The sequence below is a fragment of the Corvus moneduloides genome, chromosome 1 (assembly GCF_009650955.1).
Source record: "Corvus moneduloides isolate bCorMon1 chromosome 1, bCorMon1.pri, whole genome shotgun sequence".
Lineage (NCBI taxonomy): Eukaryota > Metazoa > Chordata > Aves > Passeriformes > Corvidae > Corvus > Corvus moneduloides.
Genome location: NC_045476.1, coordinates 10044219 through 10068085, shown reverse-complemented (window position 1 = coordinate 10068085; position 23867 = coordinate 10044219). Strand labels below are relative to the sequence as shown.

At 40.7% G+C, this 23867-nt stretch overlaps 1 protein-coding gene across 4 annotated transcripts in view; it reads left to right on the top strand.

Annotated features, from left to right (window-relative positions):
• DIP2C (disco interacting protein 2 homolog C) overlaps positions 1 to 23867 on the top strand; it is a 316626-nt gene that overhangs the window by 254280 nt on the left and 38479 nt on the right. For all 4 annotated transcript variants that reach the window (XM_032099479.1, XM_032099487.1, XM_032099504.1 and 1 more), the window contains 8 exons: positions 218 to 327; positions 1117 to 1197; positions 6048 to 6171; positions 7413 to 7534; positions 10185 to 10296; positions 10385 to 10494; positions 13279 to 13409; positions 23431 to 23599. In XM_032099479.1, the coding sequence (XP_031955370.1) occupies positions 218 to 327; positions 1117 to 1197; positions 6048 to 6171; positions 7413 to 7534; positions 10185 to 10296; positions 10385 to 10494; positions 13279 to 13409; positions 23431 to 23599 (959 nt within the window). The remainder of the gene's footprint in view (positions 1 to 217; positions 328 to 1116; positions 1198 to 6047; positions 6172 to 7412; positions 7535 to 10184; positions 10297 to 10384; positions 10495 to 13278; positions 13410 to 23430; positions 23600 to 23867) is intronic.

The following is a 23867-nucleotide window of genomic DNA, read 5'->3' as shown; positions in this document are numbered from 1 at the left end:
GCTAAATGAGATATGTTTTGAGAGGATGAATCCTATGTATCTTCCAACAATCATTTCTGGTCCACAACCGAAGTTTGTATCATCAGAGATGTGCTCAAGGTTTGGTTTTGTGGACAACAGTGAGGAAAACATCATGTAATGCAAAAAAAATGACATGAATTTTCATCCACAGGGAAAGTATTTTTATTGCACTTTGCATATTTCTTCTTTATTCTAGAAATTGGCCCTGCCTCTGTGATGGTGGGGAACTTGGTCTCTGGAAAAAGAATTGCACAGGCCAGTGGTAGAGATTTGGGGCAAATAGAAGATAATGACCAGGCCAGAAAGGTAAGCTAAACTTTTCTGTTACAGCTTATATTTAACATCGTATAGTTAACTTCATACATATATAGAATTAACATCATATAGTTGACATCAGGACACTTAGCAGTACAGAGATATGATGGATGATGATGATGATTATTGTTATTATTACAAAATTTGTTGATGGCTTCTTTTTAGTTAATGGATATATTTAATATTTCAGAACCTCCTTTACACATAAATATGAAATAGACATGAGGGGAGGTCACTGCATTTCATCTTTATGGATTTTTTGAAATAAGTTTCCATGGGATAACAGAAAAAATGTGGTGGGGCTTCTTCCAGAAATCACCCTCTATTATGTAATTTTTACAAGCTCAAGTGGAATCCAGAGAATTTTGTTTACATATATGGTCCTGACCTTATTTGTTATTTCAATCCTGGAAAATTAAGTTGAAATTCAGCACTTTTGGGAGTATATGTGAGTAATTAAATTAGTAAGTTCTAAACTATAGAAGTACTTACATATTTATAGTAAGAAAAAGAGAGGAAGCTAAACAATTGAATAGCACTTAAATTCAGAGGAATCAGTAAGAACTGTGTTATTGCTTTGGAAGTATGTGCAGCAATATATCATCATCCCAGCAGTGGCTTCACTTCCAGAGAGGCCGCTGCTACCGTGCAGAAGCACCTTGCTATAAATGTGTGACGACAAGAGAATTAATTCCTGTTTAATGCTTCTGGGTACTGTGACCTGGATTTTAAAGCCAAGAAGTTGTTCAGTGTCATGATTGTCACTCTGCTTTATTGCAGTTCCTGTTCCTGTCAGAAGTGTTGCAGTGGAGAGCTCAGACCACCCCTGACCATGTGCTCTACACTCTGCTCAACTGCAGGGTAAGAAGCTGAAGCCATGGCTCCAATAGGTTTGGAAAAGGCACACTGGGATTTCAGCAGCACCTGCTTGTGCTGTGGCTGGATGTGACCTTTCTCTTCCTTTTCCCACTAATACTCAGCTGTTATATTTAATGTTCACTAAGGCAAAAAGAAAAAGAGAATAATCATTGCCAGTTGTCAAGATATAGATTGCTTTTGTATCAGACAGTGTGCCTTACACATTTCTCATTTCTTTTTCCACCACATGCATGTTGTGTGTGAGCTGACACTGCAGATCTGTTTCAATACTGTTGAATCTGTTTCAAATCCATCCCTATGCTGAATAACAGTGTTTAATACTGCTCACCATCCTGATTTCCAATTTGAAAAGCACAGGCTTGGCAAAACCAAAGCATTTTCCCTAAATAAAGCAATGGCTGTTGTTTTTGACATTGGACCATCTGGGGGGAGGTGTGAGAATGAGGAAAGGAGGTGAAGAGAAGAAAATGTATGTCCTGAATACAATCAAGTCTGCAGAGGATCCCTAATAAATCTCTCTGCATAACCTACATGGGGTGCCAGGCTGGCACAGCATTTCATTGCTTACTAAAATTGAATTAATGAATGTGATGAGTGCAGAACTTGGCTTTGTTAAGAGTAAAATTTCCTTGCTGTCTGTAGTGTAACTTCTTTACTTCCTGGATGATTACAGATTACAGATGACAAAAAAATAATTCTCAAGACCACAGAGAGAATTAAAGTCTGATTTCAAACCATTCCATCACAGTACATCTACACATATCTATCAGATCTGGGAAACATACATAGTGTGTGAGAGTCTCCAGGAGAGGCGTGGAATAGTGCTATTCCCTGGAGTAGTAGCTGGTGTTGTCTCAGCCCATTGTGGTCTTTGTGCGACTTGAATGGGTTCTTAGACCTCCAGTAATTTGTGAACCTCTGTGAAATCACTACTTGCAGTATTTACAGAATGTGCTTCTCCATTTTACAGTACTGGTACAACGTTCAGTTTGAGGCTACCAGTAATCATTAAATAATTTTCTAAAAAATTCAGATTAATATCTCATATTTGTGAATATGTGAAACCTGACAGATAAATAGTGAAGTAGTAATGTATTTTTTTATGGCAAAGTAGAAATCTTGAGAGGCAATGCTATTTATAAGTTCAATATTACACTGTTGAAGTATTGCATTGCTGTGTCCTGTAAGTTAGGAGCAAAGGTGCTGTGAGAAAGAGTTGATCTGTACTATGGGATCCCAGCTCTTCCACACAAGACCATTGCTTTTGAGCTTTAAATAAAGCCAAACTTCCCATGCTGGAAGAAGGGTTCAGACAGTGGGAAGTAAGGACACAATGTGCAAAAAAAAGGATTAACAAAACAAATTCTCATTCCATAGAAGTGAAAAATAGTTGGATTTTGAAATACAGTTTATCTGTTACTCTCAGTGAAGAGTATCTTCTCATATGAAATTTGTTTAAAAGATGTAATGCTTTTTGGGGAGAATTAATATTTTATAGAAAGGGATGGCAGGTTTTGTGGGGTTTGCAAGTTTTATTGCCCATCTTGAATTTTAGTTCTGATTTGTAAATTTTCCTATTTTATCTTTCTTGGACATTGTCTGTACACTTTGTTCTAAAACATTCAAGCATCCTGCAGTGGATGACTCATAAAAGTCTACTGAGATTAGTGTTTTCCTGTAACCCAAGCTTTGAGAATTTGAAATATTTCAAAATTAGGGCAGTACATTGTTTTTAGTGTGTGTCATGAAGGATTGCAACACCTTTACATTTCAGGATAGCTCATTAAAGGCCCAAAGGGAGCAGTTGTCTGATGCTTGCAAGTGCTTCTTGTCCAACAACAGGATTCTCCTTCCCTACAGTTCATATAAACAGTGACTTCCCACTGGTTCACTGGCAGCAAGTGCCAGAAGTCTTAAATGTAAACAAGCTTTGCACAAATTCACATGGTTTGCAGCAATTCCCTATCTGTTGGTAGGAGCTATGCTTCTGATCTGTGGTGGGATATAAAGGGTCCTTCTTCTCATAACCATTGAAACAGGCAATTTCTTGAAAGAAGAAATAGAGAGTTTAAATACGTTCCTCCTGACGGGTCTGCAGTGGCAGGACAGCCAGACCTCAGGCTGCTTTGGCCTACTCAAGGCTGGACAGCTGGAAGTCATCTCTGGTCCAGCATCCATAGAGTTGCATATGTCCTTAGAGGAAGGTTTCTTAGTGAAGTGATCTCCACATTGATCAAAAGACTGATTAAAATTGCCTGGAGTGCAATTCAGTGAGTGTGGTTGCTGAGGCTGATGAAGAGGAATGCTGAGCCTGACTTTGCCCATTTTATTTTCCATTGGGTTGTGCTCTCTGTTGACAGTTTGCAATGAAGTCTGTGAGTGCCAGGCAATCCTGGTAACATGGCACTGCTTGCAGGGCTTCCCCTTTGGCAAACTGCTCCCTCCTCTCTGAAGCCTGGTCAGTAAACTTTGCAGTGGTGACTAAGTGGCTAAGTGAAAAATAACTGAACTTAGTGCTTCTGATAGAAGTGCCAGGTGTGCCAAAGCAGTACCGGAGACCGAATTCCTCTTTTTCCACAGAACAAGTACACAAGCCAAGATGCAGCCCTTCCCATACTGCCCTGTCCTTTTCTTCCAGCCCAGACCTGGCCTGACCAACTCTAGGTGCAACCAGTCTGTCCTGCACATTCATTTTTAGACTTCTGAGGTGTCTGCCTGCAGTGGTAGTGAATTTTGTGATATAGATGTATATATTTTTCTAAATGTGTATTTGTGTGTGTACATATGTACACACACACACACACACACACACACATATATATATTTAGGAAGTGCAAGAACTGTAACACTCATTCAATTTAAAACACTGATAATTTTGGGTTTGCACTATTTGAAGTGCTTCAAAAATGCCAAGCTCATGCTGACCAGAGTTATTCAAATTAAACAAATGCCTTTCTTCTCTCTTTGATTTATATGCAATGTAAGTGCTTATCTTGTGTTCCAGACTAATTCTTTTCTCCATCACAAAGTATTGTTTTCTTCTGTGTCTTTTGTCTCTTGTCTTTAAAATATTTCTGCTGGGCCATTTGGCTCCACTCCAGCATGCAGACAAGAAAATGCAATTTTCAGAATTGCTGTCCACAGATGCTCCAGTTTGCTACAGAGACCATAAAGGCACTTCCCTGGCTGCAGCAGGAATGCTGCCTGTGTAGCAAGGGAAGTACAGGTTACATAGGCAGGACATTAGCCCACTGCTGTACTGCCTTGGTTGGTGTCACGGGTTCGGTTTGTAACCGGGCAGAAACACCAATTTAGTGTAGTGGTTTGATCCAAAATACTCATTACTGTTTATCTGCTGTGAGATAAGAATTAGGAGAAATGCAAAACAGGCACCAAACTTGAAAGAATATAAAGAAGTTTATTAACAGACCTAAAAGAAGAAAAAAAATTATACCACCTTCAGAACTCTCCTCCTCCCCCCACCTTCCTCCCTTCTCCCACTGACAATGTGAAAAGACAACCCTTAAGATGTTCAGTCTGTTTACCACTTCCATAATAACCTTGTTCAGTCCATTTAGAAAGAGAAGTCTCTTCTTGCTCATGCTATGAAAACATTATCACAACGAGACAGCCGCCCACTTCCAAATATTGTTCAGTCCATTTAGGAAGAGGAGTCTCTCTGCCTGCGTGTGAGTCCTTTCCCCCGACTTGCAGCTTTTCCCGCAACTGCTTTCGAGGGTCCACTCTTGAAGTTTTTTGGGGTACAATTTTAAGGTTGAGCCGTTCAGAAACAAAAACAGAGGCCCTTCTCCTTCCCTGGGAGCAAAGGGTCTTCATCATCTTCATCTTTAGGACTATCTCTGGGAGCATCTCTAGGGACGGAGGTTTTCTCCTTTCCCGTTTGGAGCAAAAGTCTTCATCTGGTTCATCTCTCCCTGTCCAAACTTCTCAGGAAATTACAGCTGCGTCAGCATCTGCCTATCTCAGCGCAGGTGCTTCTGCTCACGAGTTGAACACTCCACCCCCCATATCTTCATGAAATTACAACAGGATACTCTGATATATCATAGCTTCACAAAAGAATTTCAGCTTTAAGCATCTCCTCTCTCTCTTCCCTCAGGTTTTCAGCTCTTCACAGCAATAAAAAGGGTTAATCTCACCTCGGCCTTGCAGCTTTGCAGCTGGAATGTTGAATTTTTCTTATCGCAGTGGAGAGGGGGGAGAGCCGAGCCGCTCCGGCTGCCCACGGCAAGGCAGTGGGGGGGTTCCACAGCTGGAACAGGTCCATGGCTTCAGGATGGCCGTGGCCCGGCCCGGCCTGGCCCAAGCAGGGCCTGGGCTGGGCCCGCTGGCCCCCACTCGGGGCCTGCAGCCGCCTGTGCCAGCGCTGGAAACGAGAGAGAGCTTGGAGGGGGAGTTTGCCTATTCTTAAATGTGGATCACAGAGGTGATCACAACTTTAAGTGGCTTAGAGAATTGTCCATATTCAAACTGGCCAGCTGATAGGTTCTATCAGTTCCCAGAGGAAACTGTAAGCACCCCTTAGCAAGGACGTCCCTTCCGGGACGATGCTTGCTAACCTATGACAGTTGGGGCAGAAGCACTAAGGGCAGAAGGTACAGAGAAAGGAACAGAGAACATTCCTCTGCCTTACAAACATCTTTTTTCCTTCCAACTACAGTTTGGCCTAAGGCTGAATGTTTCCATATTTTAAGTTGACTGCATGACGTATTGTGGCTGCCCCTCATCCCACAGCTTCTAAGGTGAAGAGGAAAATAGAGTATCAGCACATCACATTATGTCCTGTGACATTTATCTTTCTTCCTGTGCAGGGAACAATAGCCAACTCGCTGACATGTGTCCAGCTGCATAAACGAGCTGAGAAGATAGCTGTCATGCTGATGGAGAGGGGACATTTACAGGATGGAGACCATGTTGCTTTGGTTTACCCACCAGGTAAAGAATTGCTGTAGCTGTACCTTGGTACTCCTGGAAGTTCATCAAGATCCTTCAGAATGGTGCTGCATCAGTGGTGCTGCCATGTACACCCTGTTAATTGGCAAAACACAAAATATTTGCCTTATGCACATTTCTTTGAATTTAGTCAAACATATTTAAAAGGATCTCTCTCTGTGCATACACACAGATTTTATTTCTTTGGGTTCAGATTAAGACTAACCTGTGTTTTTAAAACATGTCTCTTACAAGCTACTTTAACATTTCTTGTGTGTTGGTGAAATAAACAGTCTGATTTAAGGTCTGTAATGTGATATTTGGTTTGTAAGGACTGCAAGACACTGGTTATATCTATAGTTATAGGAGCAGTTTTGCAATGGTCAATATGGGAAAACCTTTTCCACAAAAGAAGACTAGTACTTTAAACTTAAGTGTTTGTTTCTGTATTTCACTTCCCATGAATGAAGCATTTTATTGAAGGAACAATAACCTACCAGTACTGCAGATTTTCTTCCACTGAAAGAATAAACCATCCCCCACTGTCATCACAGCCTGTGTATAGCACCAGGGAGGTGTCAGGCAGCAGTATCCAAGGGATCTTTCTACTGTCGTCTGTTCAGCCTCCTTAGGTAGCCTGAAGGGTGCTGTCCCTTGTCTATTACCTACAGTCAATATTTATATGGGACAGCACCTAATTTTATGTTAGAGCCAGGATTTCAAAATCATTACTCCCTTTTTTACTGTAAAATTTCAGGTAGGTAAGTCAAGGCTGCCTACGTCAGGTTAAAAATGGCAAGAGAAAGACAGTATTTTATGGAACCTCCAGATGTTTTTTCTGCAGCTGATAGGACCAAGCATCATCCTACTTGGTCCTTTTGCGGGGACATCTCTCTTCTTGTGCACTCTATAAATGTAAATTTAGGAAGATAATTAATCTGTAGAAATCAGTCTTTTTAACAGGTCATTTCCTGAACATCAAAGTGGAGTTCTCCTAAGTGTTGATATCTGGCTGCAATTCTGTGTGTCGCCTGTGCTTTTTCATGCTCAGAACAGTGCAGTTGAGAGGAATCAGTGAAGCTGAACAAATACTGACAAGGGGCTGAAAAAGAAGTCTGTTAAAGGGCTTAGTCACTCATTTAACCTTCTGGGTTCAGTTCCAAGTTCTATTTATGCTGACATAGGAGTCTGTGATGAAATGATTTGATTTTCAGGGGAGGCTTTCTGCTTTGTTCTCCATGCAGGGATAGACCTGATTGCGGCGTTTTACGGATGCCTGTATGCGGGCTGTGTGCCAATCACAGTGCGACCTCCACATCCCCAGAACATTGCCACCACCTTACCCACAGTGAAGATGATTGTGGAGGTGAGCAGACACCACAGACTGCACGAGTAGATGAAACGGGTGATGGGTTTGTGTCTTTAGGAGCAGTAACTTGAGTAACTTGAGTGGTGGTTGGGTTGAAGAGTTGTATTCCTTCCAAGGACCCAGGACTTCAGTGTGTTGCAAAATCAACACTGCTTGACAACGTACAACCTGCTAACTTGAGCTGTCACATTTTGCCCCAGTTACGTGACTCCTTTCAAAAAATGTATTTAAAGTCCTTTGTTATATTTAGCTACATGCTAAAAGGGGTAGGATTCCTCACAGGCAGCACCACACTGACTGTTGAGAAAAACCTCAGTGGGAAGTTTATCCTAACCTGATGGCATGCTCACCTCTGAACATCCAATTGTTCTGCATTTAAAACAGTTTCAAAGTTCTGTTGTGAAGATGTTGGTCAGTATTTCATTTCATCTAGGAAGGTGTTACTCAGACTTTTTCATTCAGTGCTTTCTTTTAGTATTTTGGCTTTATCTAACGTTTAGCCTTTGTTGCACATAAATAACTGCAATGTGCTTGTTACTGAGGGAAATAAAAATAGTTGAAATTAGATAGCCCTTTACATCTGGCAGTTTCTAATATATTGATTGGAATTCTGAAGAAACAAACGTGTTTTTACCATCGTTACTTTTCAATTAACAAGTAGTAGAGATAGTTGTATCTTTTGGCTTTCCTTATGGCATCAGATGCCACAAAGTATCAGAAGAGGTATGAGAAATTGTCCTGTTATTTTCAAGATTCTCATTATTTAATATTTTGGCACTCGGTATTTTTAAACATCAATTGTTAACATATAGAAGTGATGTAAAATGTGTTTCTTTTTCCCTTGATGTTTAATAGCTAAACGAGATCTGTTTGATTTCATGATAAACCCTGATAGATGTAAGCTGACTTGTATTCATTGTCTCTTCAATAGACTAACTTTAAATAAAATGTTGACATTTATTAGCCATATTAATGCCAGTTTTACTTATAAACCTCTTGGCTCTGTTTTACACAAGAACTTCTTTCAATTTTGAGATTAATGGCCTTGTAGAAAATAAAATATTGCGGCTGTTCTTTCATTGCCAATGGAGTCACACAAATTTCCTGATGTGATGGGGTCAATGCCTGCTCTAACATGTTGTACGTCTGCACTGCACATTTTGAAGTCAGTCAGAATGACTTCTGAGTAAAATTTGGCCTACATAATTGTGTTTTTGTGATGACCTAGTAGTTGTAAGGTATAACTGAACTGAGCCCCATCTTGAGCAATTGCTAACCTGTACCTAAAATATGTTATTTCTCCTTCCCACAATCCCTATGTGTTTACCTCTGATGTGCAATTCTCTGGGCATGGATATTCTGTATTTTAATAAACCTTCCAGATTATGTAATTCCTGAGAAAGCTTCTAACCACCAACTCTTGAAATTCCTTTTGTTTGATGCCTTAGTGTCCCAAATCAAGATTTGCATAGATTAAAATGTAAGAATTAATTTGCCTTGCCATGACAGTAAAAATGATTGGATTGAGGGGTGCTGCAGTGGCTTTGTTTGTATCCACTTTTACCTTGAAATATTTAGACTGTTTATCTATAGGGAAGTAATGGGATTAGAGTGTCAAGAGATTAGAGTTTGGTTCAGTGATGTTTGTCCAAATTTCCAAATTTCTGGTGTTGTATAAAGTTGACTTCCATGAGATTATTGTCAAGAGAAGCTGTTCTCTTCTGCTCAGTGGTAACATTTAGTGTACATATGATTACTGATTTCATTAGGTTAAACACTGGAAATTTAGTGTGCAATGAAATGTTTCATTTTCCTTAAAGAAAAAAATTACTCTTCGCAGCATTTGCACAGATTTTCAAAGTTTGGGTAAAAGAAGAAGAATGTTGCTTTTCAGTTTTTCCTGTGTTTTATCTTCAGTGATTTCAGTGTTCATATTCATGTTTGTCTGAATTCCTTAAGGATATTAATTTTTTATAATCAGTAAGAAATATTCTTATAGTTGATACCTATGAACTTTTAAAAATAGCAAATCTAAAAGGAGAATTCAGCATGTATCATCTAAAATTCAGTGCAGATGGTATTTGCAGTAAGCTCACCATTTCATTTCTTAGTGCCACTTGCACAATTTCTGTTCTAGAGCTACTGTTGCCAATATCAGAAGAGTTCACAGTGGTTTATCACTAGCACAGGAACTGGAAATACATGGCTAACGTAACACTGACTTAAGATAGTAAAATTATTCATTAAAACGTCAGACTAGGTTTTTGTTTATCTGAAAATATTGTTTATAAACCAAGATATATTACCATCATATAGGAAATGTTTTGGACAGTCTTCTTTACTGACACTTTGGGGTGAGAGCTGATTCAATGAGTTGGAAAGGTCATGTTCTCACTATTAAGGTGCCTGTAATTTCATTACAATGCTCTTCTCAAAGTGCAGTTTTCATGTAAGTTGTAAAGCTCACATGACTTTGTCTGCTTCATGAGCTGCATTTTTTGAGCAGCTTCCCACCTGCTGATCAGGAAACATAAAATTGATACACCTGTGTCCTGTTCTGGCAGAAAATAAGCCACAGTCTTGCCCATTTTCATGGGAGAGTTAATTAGTATCCCATCATGTTTTTATTTATTTCTGGATTTTCTAGGTGAGCCGCTCTGCCTGCTTAATGACTACGCAATTAATATGTAAATTGCTACGGTCGCGGGAGGCGGCGGCAGCAGTGGATATCAGGACATGGCCTCCAGTCCTAGATACAGGTGGGTGCTGGGCTTAGGGGACCTCTGACTCTTTTGTCACCGTGTTTGTCAGTGACATACACACATTTTCTGTCTCTGTCTCCACCAGACGATTTGCCAAAGAAGCGGCCTGCACAGATCTACAAACCTTCTAACCCTGAAACGCTTGCTTACCTTGACTTCAGTGTCTCCACCACTGGCATGCTGGCAGGGGTAAAGGTAGGGACTTGTGTTAAAGCTGCCCTTCTTGCTGTCCTGCCTGGCTGGCAGGTGGTTGCTCCTAATTTGTGACTCCTTGTGATCTTTGGAACTAGGAATTGAAGCGCTTCCTCCCTTGCAGTCATTGTTTGATTCCATTGACATTAAATTATTTCTTCTCTACTTGCTACAGGACTGTGTGTGGTGGGTTTAGCCCATCTCCTCCTCCTCAGACTAAAAATTTCATTCCATTACTCCTGTGCATAGACCACTAGTTTGTCTGCCCGAAGCATTTTTCAACTTAGGCGTCTGTTATTTCCGATCTGTGAAGGAAATGAGACTGTCATCGTTTTCCTGCTTGTTCCAGCGCCCATTCATTGCTCCCTTCTTGTTGCAACTCAGCTACTAGCCATTGGTTTTCAATATTCTCTTCTTCATGCAATTGAGGGACATGATGATTTCTCTGGTATATTCACCTAGTACAGTACTAGAGTAAGCTGCAAAAATTCATTGATAGATTCGTTTGATAAGGTCAGGCATTTGAGCTCTTGAAATCTATTCTGCCATTTTCTCGAGCCCTCTAGCCACAATTCATCAAATCTGTTTTACCTACCTGCTGATTTATGTATCATCTCACTATTGGTTTCACCAAGACAAAGTAAAATCACTCTGTTATTCCTACTTGTTACCTCCTTACTCCTATTTGTTGCATATCCGAGGATTATGATTACTTTAGCAATCTCTAGTGATGTATCACACTCAGAGCCTATGTTGAATTCCTCATACTCTTTGGTGTTATCCATCTCTTTGCAGAAACTGTCAGCATACTTTATAAACAAAGTAAACACCATTTTCCCCATTTTCAGGTGAAGAATTTGAAGCACAGGGCTGGTGAAGTGACCAGCTTGAGGCTGACTGATGGTTAAATGGTTGACCTTGCTGATGGTCACATATTGGACACTCCTGCAACATTCATTCCATCTAACTTTGAATAGTACAATGCCTACAGATGTGGAGTGGTCATTGGGCTCCTCACCAGCCAACACAGAGAAGTGGGACTTTTAGGGTGTAATTTATCTGATTTATCTAAAACATCTGTTTTTTAAAGGAGCGAATGTCACATAAGTCTTCATTTCTTCTAGAGGCCTCAAATGATTGTTTCAGATGCAGTCATCTGTATTAAATCAGGTCTGAATTACACTTTATCAGACTTGCAGAAACGACTGCTAACTATGCAAAGTGAGTATCTGGGAATCTTCAAAGATAGTCAAAGGCAGGACAAGTCGATGAGCCTTTCTTAGTGTGGCTAGAGGGAAATACAGATAAATCTATCAAGGAATTCTTGATTAGCTTCTAATATCTGGGTCACAGAGCCTGCAGGTCACTGACTCAGCAGGTTTATGTGAACAGTTACCATCCACGACATCATCACTAATGATTAATTAATTATAAAAGGATCAAAAGAGGCCACAAGGCTTATAATTCATAATGCGGTGGTACTAAATTAAAAGAAATGGCTAAATAACTCCTGTGCCTCCTGAAAAGTTGGTAAATGTTTTGTAATCACTTTGAAAGTAGTAGATTCCACTTGTGTCACTCTCAACATTTTCAACAGCTTGCACACAATTTTTATGGTGTAAAAATTCACAGAATAATTATGATTATCAGTTCTGTATCAATAGAGTTTGGTTTAATCCTGGGTGAAAAAGTGGTCTTGATTCAGCTTGAGCAGAATTAATCTGCAGACTGCAAATGATCACCATACAGACACCCATACTGAACTGGTCCTTTTGCATCACTTGGAACACATCCAGCCTCAGTTATGGCTGTCATTGGAATGGAGAAAAAGTCACTTCTGGAGCTTTATTCCCCTGTTTACTTTAAGATCAAATAAATTTTACCTTCCAAGTGCCCATTTTCCTCCACTGACTCTCAGTGAGCAGTATATAAAGCAACCAGCTCCCTATGTGGCAGAGATCAAAGGTTTGGCAAGTTAAATCCTATTCAGGATGTGTTTCTAACACTGGTGTCTTTCTTGTTACTAGTAGAGAGGACAAACATTAAAAGATATTTTCCTGTTCTGTTGTCATTACAACTTGTAAGTCAGGATGGGTGAGTGTGGAAAGCATCCTAATACTAGGAAAAAAATCAAAATAATTTCCTTTGGATCAGGTTTTTTATTTCTACTTTCTGCTTGTTTTATCTTTGAGAGCTTTCTTACCAAAATTTTAGGAGTCTTTTTCTCAACTAGGAGCTGGATAACATGCAGATATTTTACAGATATTTATTTACAGAAACTTTGCTAAGTTTATTGGGATTTTTAGGGCTGAATGATTAGGTCCTTAGTACTGTTTTGCTGGCAAAATTCCTTTCAATTTAAAAAGTTCATTGGCATTTTTTATTTATTTTGTTAAGAAATATGTACTTTAAAATATGGTCCTGATGATCAACAAAATGTTTAATTCAGTCATTAATTCCTTTATTCTTCCAGGAATTGTAGCATGTTATCATTAGCTTTGCATACAGCTTGGAGCACATCTTTAAACCACTCACAGCTTTCTTCCTAAATCACTTCAAACTTACCATTCATTGTCTCCTCTCCCCTTTCACAATTATGTGGATGCCCTCTTGAAGGAAAATTATGTTTTCTAAGATATAAATTACCTGTGTGCTTACACTGAGCATAAAGTCAATATTTACTTGGTGGTTTTATCCTGTAATTGATGTAAGCACTTGGAACAGTCTGAGATTGAGCTTTCCAATGACACAGTTGATCATTTTAATTGCTTTGCTGTTGTCTTTCAGATGTCTCATGCAGCCACTAGTGCCTTTTGTCGTTCTATTAAGCTGCAGTGTGAGCTTTATCCCTCCCGGGAAGTCGCGATCTGCTTGGACCCCTACTGTGGACTTGGGTTTGTCCTCTGGTGCCTCTGCAGGTGAGGCTTCTCCTCAGCCTTTTCTGAAACACGGTTTCCATTGCACTGTAGCACAACAGAACGGATGATGTGAGTGATGAAAGGATGGGAAGAACAGACAGTGCCTCTGGGACTGCCATAGGCAGTTGGAATTGCTGGAAGCTATGCAGAACCTGCTGTGTGGAGGATGTCGCGGGTTCGGTTTGTAACCGGGCAGAAACACCAATTTAGTGTAGTGGTTTGGTCCAAAATACTCATTACTGTTTATCTGCTGTGAGATAAGAATTAGGAGAAATGCAAAACAGGCACCAAACTTGAAAGAATATAAAGAAGTTTATTAACAGACCTAAAAGAAGAAAAAAAATTATACCACCTTCAGAACTCTCCTCCTCCCCCCACCTTCCTCCCTTCTCCCACTGACAATGTGAAAAGACAACCCTTAAGATGTTCAGTCTGTTTACCACTTCCATAATAACCTTGTTCAGTCCATTTAGAAAGAGAAGTCTCTTCTTGCTCATGCTATGAAAACAGTATCACAACGAGACAGCTGCCCACTTCCAAATATTGTTCAGTCCATTTAGGAAGAGGAGTCTCTCTGCCTGCGTGTGAGTCCTTTCCCCCAACTTGCAGCTTTTCCCGCAACTGCTTTCGAGGGTCCACTCTTGAAGTTTTTTGGGGTATAATTTTAAGGTTGAGCCGTTCAGAAACAAAAACAGAGGCCCTTCTCCTTCCCTGGGAGCAAAGGGTCTTCATCATCTTCATCGTTAGGACTATCTCTGGGAGCATCTCTAGGGACGGAGGTTTTCTCCTTTCCCATTTGGAGCAAAAGTCCTCATCTGGTTCATCTCTACGGACTGAGGTTTTCTCCTTTCCCGTTTGGAGCAAAAGTCCTCATCTGGTTCATCTCTCCCTGTCCAAACTTCTCATGAAATTACAGCTGCGTCAGCATCTGCCTATCTCAGCGCAGGTGCTTTTGCTCACGAGTTGAACACTCCACCCCCCATATCTTCATGAAATTACAACAGGATACTCTGATATATCATAGCTTCACAAGAGAATTTCAGCTTTAAGCATCTCCTCTCTCTCTTCCCTCAGGTTTTCAGCTCTCCACAGCAGTAAAAAGGGTTAATCTCACCTCGGCCTTGCAGCTTTGCAGCTGGAATGTTGAATTTTTCTTATCGCAGTGGAGAGGGGGGAGAGCCGAGCCGCTCCAGCTGCCCACGGCAAGGCAGTGGGGGGGGTTCCACGGCTGGAACAGGTCCATGGCTTCAGGATGGCCGTGGCCCGGCCCGGCCTGGCCCGAGCAGGGCCCGGGCTGGGCCCGCTGGCCCCCACTCGGGGCCTGCAGCCGCCTGCCCCAGCGCCGGAAACGAGAGAGAGCTTGGAGGGGAGTTTGCCTATTCTTAAATGTGGATCACAGAGGTGATCACAACTTTAAGTGGCTTAGAGAATTGTCCATATTCAAACTGGCCAGCTGATAGGTTCTATCAGTTCCCAGAGGAAACTGTAAGCACCCCTTAGCAAGGACGTCCCTTCCGGGACTATGCTTGCTAACCCATGACAGAGGATGAGGTTTGTTTGAGCGGGGCATGGCCATAGGTATTTAGGCTTGGAAGTAGAGAGCATCAACACAGCTGCTCATTGACGTCCTGCCGCTTTACTGCTGTCTCTGCAGAGTCTGGCTTGTTTCATTTGATGAAATCAGTGCTTTACCAGTATTACCTTAAGGAAGGGGTTTCCTTGTGTCCTCTTTTTCATTCTCTTATCTGAAAGCAGGAGTAGATATCAGGGGACTTCCTCATTTGTGGGACTTTCAGGATATGGTTTTTGCAGACACAGAAGTGTGGTTTTTTGCAGGTACTTTTATGGTAATAGTGAAGTTATCAGAGAACAAAATGTTTCTAGTGAAATGCGAATCAGCTTTTTTGGTTAATACATTTAGAAATAACAATTCTGTCTATCTCTATACTCCAGGGAAGCTACAGTTCAGCTACTGAAAGCAGGTCTATTAATTTTTTTTTTTTTAAGTTGGCTGGGTTGATGCAGAGGCAAAGGAAAATAACTGTGGGAGTGTTGATGGAGCCCATTTTGATGAAAGCATCTCAGAGTCACAGTAGTCTGATATCTTTGCACTCTCCACAGAAAATTCTTTGGTGTTAGCAGTTCTGCTATTTTTAGTTACTAAAATGAAGATAATCCATGGCATTAAAAATACTTTGGATAAACTTTGTACCAATTTACTAAATAGCTGAAGGAAGTATTATTTGATAACAGCTGCAACAACTTCTTTTCAGCAATTATTGTTATTTAAAAGTCGGCTATTGGCATGCTTTATTGCCCTTTTAAAATATTTGTTATTATATATTAAATAGGCCAAAGATTAACAGTATTATCTTATTCATTCTTGATCAGTTTCTTTTGATTTAAGTTATACTTGCCTAATAATATTTTGAGTTTTACATAGAGATTAGCATTGCCTTTGTTTTGAAAAACTTTTTGGTTTTCAGCGTTTCATTTACCCAACATAAAAGTAAAACTATTGAGGCTGCAGAAAAAAAACTTCAGAAATTTTGAGATTTTAATTAAATCACTCTGTTTTAAGTTTAATTTTTTAAACGTTGGTTTTTTTAAAGTCAGGTGACTATTTCTGATAAAGACTCGAGTGTTCCAGCATGAACTGATGTCAGCACTGTTAGGCCAGGGAAGGACTGTACAGCACCACAGGAGAGTTTAGCTAAGGAATGTATCATTGTATAGGATAGTGGTGGAGCACACAGCATCCAAGAATAACTTCTATGCAACATCATAATAGAGCCATAAAACACAGACAAATGTTGACTAGTCTAAAACCCAAGTAATTTGTGGTGCCTGAGACTCTCCTGAATACAAATTTTTTTCTTCTTCTTCTAGAACCATTTTTCCAACAAGTATGCATTTGCTGCCCTTAGGTCCTTCCCAATACTGATAGTATTCAGCCTTTCAGAAGGAGAAGATTGTTTATGACTGGCAAGTGAATTAAGGCAGCAAGCCTCTGGGAGAAAGCAATCAGAGTCTGCGGTCATTTGTAGCTTATAGAAGGAATAGAAAATTTTATATACCATTTTCAAAAAAGAGGAAGGAAACAAGGGAGTTGAAGGAACTGAGATCAGGCCAGCAACACTCTAGTCTTGTGAACCATCACATCAATCTCTTCTTTGCCACAATCCCCTGTTCCTATTAAATCAGAAAAACTTCGGGCTGCTAGAATTGCGATTGTCACTTGGAGAAAGCTGGCATCAGATACAGCCTAATTAATTCCACTTACAAACCTAATTTCCATTTCATTACTATTTTAGAAATGAGTATTATTTGATGTCATAGGAAAAAAACGCATCCTGGAGTTTACAAGGCTCTTACTGCTCATAACTTAAAATTTTGTGACTTTGCATTTTACCCTTTGTGGTTCAGTATAACTGGATCCAGACAACATTTCAACCCAGATTTCTAACCCAGAGAATCCTGCTCGAAACTTATGATTGTCTTGTCACCACTTCCATTAACTAAATTAATATTTCTAATGGCATATGGAAATGAAGTTAAGTCTTCAATTTTTTATAAGCTAGAGGCTTTTGAGAGTTAAATAGGAACTCTTTGTTTTAAGAGCCCAGCAGGAAGCAAGAGAAACCTCCTGTGCTGGGTGCAGTTAAAAGTACATTTAAATTCCTTTATTAACTAGACCAAAGGAGGCATTGACTAAGGAATTGAAAGAAAAACTAACCTTTTATCCCCATTGTAGGTGCTTAGACGTTGTGCTGGCCTGCTCCACTACGGTGCCCCAGAATGCCCCATTCTGTGAGGTCAAAGCTACTTAGGAAAGCTGCTGGAGCATGGAGCCAGCCCTTTGGTAAGTTTGGAATATATTGCATAGTTTTGCAAAGTTTTTTATTTTTAAAAAATTTATTATTTTATGGCCTAAAGGTTATAAAATAATAAAGAAAAGAAACCTTGCAAAGCAGAGCAATACATTAAAAAGAACTGTTCCCTCTAAACTGGCCTCATGCTCCAGCAGGGTTTCCTTGGAACCTTTATCACTGAACATCAAGTCCTGGGTGTGGCAGCAGACATCAGCCCCATGTGAGTTCACAACCCCCTAACTTCCTAATTTTAACGAGTTCTTATTAATGATTCAATAAAAGAATACATTATCTTTGCATTTTTCTCTTTAATAATCTCATTTATCCATTCTGAGAAGGTGATCCTAGTATTCCGACTTGCATTGCATTACATTTTAAAATGTATTACATTCTTTAAAAGGAAAAAAAAAAGCCAAAGACCTCAAATGTAAAAAAAAAATGAATTCTAAATCCCATTGTTCAGAAATGCTTCCTGAAATTAAGATGTCCCTGTCTTAATGATTGTCACTGTGGGGCAGAATAGAGCATTCTGCAGTTCGTTAGTGAGGATTCACTTAATTGATAGTTGCTGAGTAATGCAATCGAGTAAGAATTTTCCTTCTACTTTAGCCCAGCTAAGCCAACTCAAATTGCAGTTCTACTTTTACTGCTGGAAGACAGAATTGTCCTTGCTCAAATTAAAATTAAGTACATTAATAATTTTAAATAAATTTTATATATATTCTCAGACACTGAGCTTGTAATAGTGGAAGTCAGTGAGACTCAGACTGGACCAGAGGAACTGAATTTTCTGGTGCACAGTGGCCATGCAATAAATAACACGATTGCTGTGAAATGGTCCAGGGAAGGCTTTCCAGGGAAGGTGCTTTCTCCTATCCTGCTCCTGCTGCCTCTGTTCCATAGCATGAAGCCAAAATCCACAGTGGTACTGCCAGGTAGCTTCTGCTGCAAAAGTCTGCAAGGTTTCTTAGTAACCAGACAGGTGGAACTGTGCAAGAAGTGAGCAAGGGATTGCAACACCAACAGGAGAACTGCATTTTAGGAAGGTTTATTTTGTTAGGAATCACTAATTATTGTTAGGTTTTTTAGGCTAACTTGAAGATAACTGGCAGGCATGAGCATTTCCCCCAATTTCCAGCCCATGTGCAGCAAACTAAAGGCAAGACTGCATAAAGAAGCCTAAATCCCACATCAGAACTGGATAACCCTGGCATGGGAAGTGAAGGATATGAACATAAACATCTGTCATGTATTTTGCAAAGTGCATAATTGGCCCAGGAGGAGTGTGAAGGTGTGTTGTCTGCCCTCATACTGCTGTGTGCCAGTTTCCTGCAGAGTCTGTTGCCAGTGGCAATTTGTGGAAGAGGCAATTTGCTTTCCTTCCACATTATAACAGTACTGTTAAACCTCCCTCAAGTCTGGAAGGTTCAAGGGCAGCTGAAAGCCCTGAGTCACCTTGATATGTGAGTTCTGAGATGAGCTGGCAGACTTACTGTTATCACCTCTGGAGACATGCCCGTACATGGGGGAGTAAGTGGGGCAAGAGAGATGGTGATAAGGAACCAGAATGATGCTAAAGGCTGAGCAGTGGCCTTTTGCTGTCTCTGGTACTAATGGGTTATCTGCTTACCATGTGCAGTCATGTTCTTAGAGTGCTGTGTGCCAGCCGTCATCTCTGGACTTTGCAGGTGGTGGTTACTTTTTCTCCAAAAGTCCATTTTTTTTAGTACATGGTGGGTCTCCAGAACTGAAGATTTAATTTTTGCCCAAGTCCTTTGAAGCCCAAGAGAGATATATGCCTAAGCACTGTCCTCTATAGCCTGTACTGCCCTCCCTACAAGCTCTGGTCCAGGTGATTGTGAAGACTTTTGCTCTACCAAGCACCCAGTTCCCATACCTGTCCCTCAACACCAAATGCCAAATATCATCTGTAGAAATGCAGAAACCAAATGCATATGCTTGACAGGATTCAGCAGTACCCACCTGCCTCCTCCAGTGAAGTGGGAAAGCAGCTCATGTCACCTGGCAAGGACCCAGGGGTAAGGGCAGTGGTGGGTCAGTAACCTGCCAGAATGCAATTGGAAATTGCACTTGCCATTGTCAGCACTTATTGGCCTGCTGAAATTTTTGGAACTATAATAAAACCTCAGCTTTTTCTGCTAATCTGCCTCAGCACAATATGGGATAAAGCTCCAATTCAGTGGAACAGTTAAGTGCCAAGAGGTCCTTCCAGGAATCTCCATATGCTGCCAAAACAGCCTGCCAGCAGCAGAGCCAGTGTTGTGATCAGATGGTGCCGTCTTACCAAAATGCATCCTGGTGCTTTTACCTGGAGGATTCATGTCCTTGGGCAGCCCTTGCTTAGTGCAGGCAGACAAGGCTCTTCACTTACTGCCACAATCCAAGGCTTTGTCCACCACATGAATGCTTTTTTCCCCTGGATTGCTCTGCAGTTCCCTAAAGGAAGACAACATTTCTAAAAGGTGATCTCCCACCTCAGCCACCCTGGCATTTCCCTCTGAATCTGCATGCCAAAAGTCATTGTGACAAGGGATGCTCTGCACTGTGTCTGCTCCTGTTGTCAAGACTTGCATCAGGAGGTGGATACTTTTGTGATGCAGTTTTCTGCACCAATGGAAGAAACAATCTTGATACAATTCCTTCCCAGTATTTACATAACTAAATCTTGCACCTAGTCCATTGTATCATATATTGTTGCAATCTCAGAAAGGGGAATTTAGGTTCAACAGTTTATATTTAAACTCTCAAGTTTTCCCAATATCTCATTGATCCCCCTGCTGCCGCAGTGTTCACCGTGATTTTCTTTGTTCCTGTATGAGAATAGCCAAGCTGACAGCTTAACCATCTTAACTATGATGTTTCAAGGTGAGATGGAACTGCCTCACCTTGTTCAGTGCCTCAGTTTCAGGATTAACTCTACCATACCTAGAATTACATGGAGGCAGCATTGACAGAGCTTCCTATGGGTTTGGAACCATATCAAGCTTCATCCAGCATCTCCAAAGCAGCCTTGCACAACTGCAGTTTGTTCAAGCCCATGGTCCTCTGTGTGGTGTTTGGCATTCATGATAAGCAAATGGCCTCTAACATCTCACAGTGATTTGAAACCACCAGAATGGTAGAAATGCTTCAACCAGCTGTGCCAGGGTATTTTTTCCTCAGCTTCTCTTCACCAAGACACAGGTGATAGCTTCTCAGGGGGGTATAAATCTGTGAATTTGCACAGATATGTAGCTATCAGGAGCATTTTGTGGCTTGGACTGAAACACAGATTCTGCATAATGTTTCAGAGATTGATTCAGGGAGCTGAGCCAAGTTATGGTTGATGTCGTGGTGACCAGGTGCTGCATAAACCACTTCAGCTGTGGAACTGGCACAATCACCCCACAATTATGCCTTTGTAGTTCTTCTTGTAGCTCCACCAACTGCTCTAGCAAATCAGAGGATATGCATGGATTATTAAACCACAGTTCAGTAGGCAAAGCCTGTGTTGGGCAGGAAGTTTCCAGGCATGGTATCAGCTGGCTGTAGGTTTGTGTATTGCAGACAAGAGCAGCACATGTGAGGCTTTCCACCACAGAAAGTTTCCTGCCTGCTAGATATTTCCTTCTGCTAAGCAGTTTGATCCTGAACTCCATAGTATTTTTGAGGCATTAGAAAACTCAGAAAACATGCAAGCAACATCTTAATTTGTTTCAGTCTAACTGGAGTAATTTTTTTAGTCTAAGCCTGATCATAAGAGTATTTGTACCCCTCAGTCTGAAGAAGATGGGGTTTTTTGCATCCAAATCCTCATGCTTTGCTGCAGGACTGTTGGTGGGAGCAAACCCAAGTATCTTTCTTGTCCATAAGTTGGTCAAGAGAGGTAGACAGTTCATCCCCACACATTAGTGTTGCTGAGGGGGAAAACATTTGTCTTTGGTGTAAATTCTGCTATTTTAAATGATTTTCTGGTAAAATACATTTGGAATCAATTTTTTGTTTTCCTACCAAAGCAATGCAGCTTTCTTTTCCCATTTTACTGTGGAGTTTGTGGGAACACTTTTCAGTACAGGGATAAAGTTTGTTCTTTTGATTTGGTTTTGATTTTGGTATGTCTGCCCAGTTGAATAAGTGATACTTAAGGGATCTTAATGTGGTTGAGAGTAATAATTCTCTGACATTTGACACCCTGGCATCATGTTTCCTGAGGTATTTATTGTGCAGATAATTATTTTCCCCTGATACTCGTTGCATCAACTAGAGAATTTCAGGGGCAGGAGGAAGGGTTTGAGAGTGAATCTCTGTATACCATATTTGTACAGATTGGAGCCCATCCCAGGCTTTTACATGAGTGGTTACAGCTTCCTGTTTGTAAGAATTATGTATTTACCAGACAGATTGCACACCTTGATTCTTTGTGAAGCCCTAAGCTAAAAGGTCTGTTGGTCTTACGTCTCTGAAAAACTTAATAGAATTGGCTAAGAAAGAAAGAGTCAGATATTATTTATACTAAAAACTGGTACTACTCCCTGACTGGTGTGATCTTTCACTTGAGCTCAGGGCATTCCCCTTTCAGGCTTGGGTAACATTGCCAAGATCTCTTTTCACATGTTTATGCAGCACATGCTCAAGGTTCAGAGATACTTACTCTGATTCCACAAAAGTGTAATGGTTCATTTGCCTGCCCCATGCTGTGGTCATCGTGTCAGCCCCATCCCAGAGCACATCTCTCCATGGAAGCCACTGGTCATGAATCACCCAGAGTGGCATAAATGGGGACAAGCAGTCAAAGATAAAATTTCTCCTCTATGATAAATGAAATTGTTTGAACTGTAGTTCATACATATTCCATGACATCATCAGGCTCCTACTTCAGTGGAGACCTAAACAATTTGCATTATTAACTGCTGTTGTGGCTGGACTTGTACACCTTTTTTTGCCTTTATCGTACCAAGTAAAGACATCCAGGTCACACAAACCTTGCTCTACATGGCACAGCTTTTGAAAGCACTCTCATCTGGGTTTGGGGGAGTGGGGGCACTCACTAACCGAGGAGGGAACCTGTGTGAGTGTGTGCAGCCCATCTGCAAAAATTGCAAAGGTGTCCTGATGTCCAGTGTTAGAGAGATGCTCATTTTCCTGAAAATAAAGTTCCATTTCATGTCTTACCTCAGACACTTGGATTTGAAAACATCGACTTTACTTTACCAAGCTGGCATTTCAATTTTCAAGTCACAAATGAAATTCTTTTGTGCATGATAAATCTCAGGGGCTTTTATGGTCCTTTCTCAGAACTTCTATGATTTGGAGGCTTTACGCTGTCACCATTCAAATTGGAAATATCTACAGAATACAAATTGAGATGTGAGTGGACTGTAAAATTGATGGTAAATCTGCCTGAGTGAGATGAGTGAACAACACAGAACCCATGGGAAATAAACTCATCAAACTGGGAATATTTTTCCCTTGGGGAAAATCTTAGATACCAGAGAAATTAGCTCTGACATAATTGTTTCCATCAGGGCCCTGATAAGTGTATTTTAGCAGTATTTTTCTCAGTGAGTATCCAGTATACAAGAGGTGTAGTATATTTAAGTTTCAAAAGTTCATGAAACTTTCACAGAAGAAATTTAAAGTCGCAAGGGTTGTTGAATTGGGGCCAAATTTACTCCCTTGAAAATTATTGCAAACCTCTTGCTTCCTTTAGCAGGAGACAGGTTTTTTCCATATTAAGCAATAAAGTACTTTTTTAGTCAAGGTCTCTTAAAATGCTAATTACTCAATCCAAAGTATTTGTCAGCAAGGCTTAATTTTTATTAATATTATTGTACTGCTTATTCACACCATTTATAACTGAGCTATTTTGCTCTCTTTGGTACAGTTCTAACAGCAAAGTCCACAGGAATTTTAAGTAAATTAGTAGTTTAGGAGCACATTCTGCCTGCAGTTCTCATGATTCATCATAGACTCTGAAAGTATGACAAAAAGCCAGGGTTAAACATCATGTTATACTTCTGGAGCTGTGGAGCACTGTAAGGCTCCACATGGTTCATCCAGTGCTGTGATAAACTGTCTATTCAAGCTCCCCATGGCTTGTCTATGGACACTGGTGTTTAGTGTGTGTTAATGAATCTTGTGTCTTGCAGCGTTTATTCAGGACACCAGTCTATTCTGATTCCTCCCTCAGAACTGGAGACCAATCCCGCCCTGTGGCTTCTTGCCGTGAGTCAGTACAAAGTGAGAGACACTTTTTGTTCCTATTCAGTCATGGAGCTCTGTACTAAGGGACTCGGGTCGCAAACAGAGTCACTGAAGGTGAGTGGTTCTGCTGTCCTGCACGCCCTGCTGCCTGTATGGTGGGGTTTGGGAGCCTTGAACACTCTGCTGACTGTCTGCTGTGAGGAGAAAATCATCAGAGGGCACAGGCAGCTTCCACAGAAGCCACGTTACTCCTTGCCAAAGGCTGTGTATCAATACCAGTCATTCTTCTGATCACAGGGCTGTTAAACATCAAGGAAAGGTTTTTATTTACCCAGGCTTTCTGATCTGTGTTGCAGCCTGTGTTGATAGGCAAGTGTTGGAA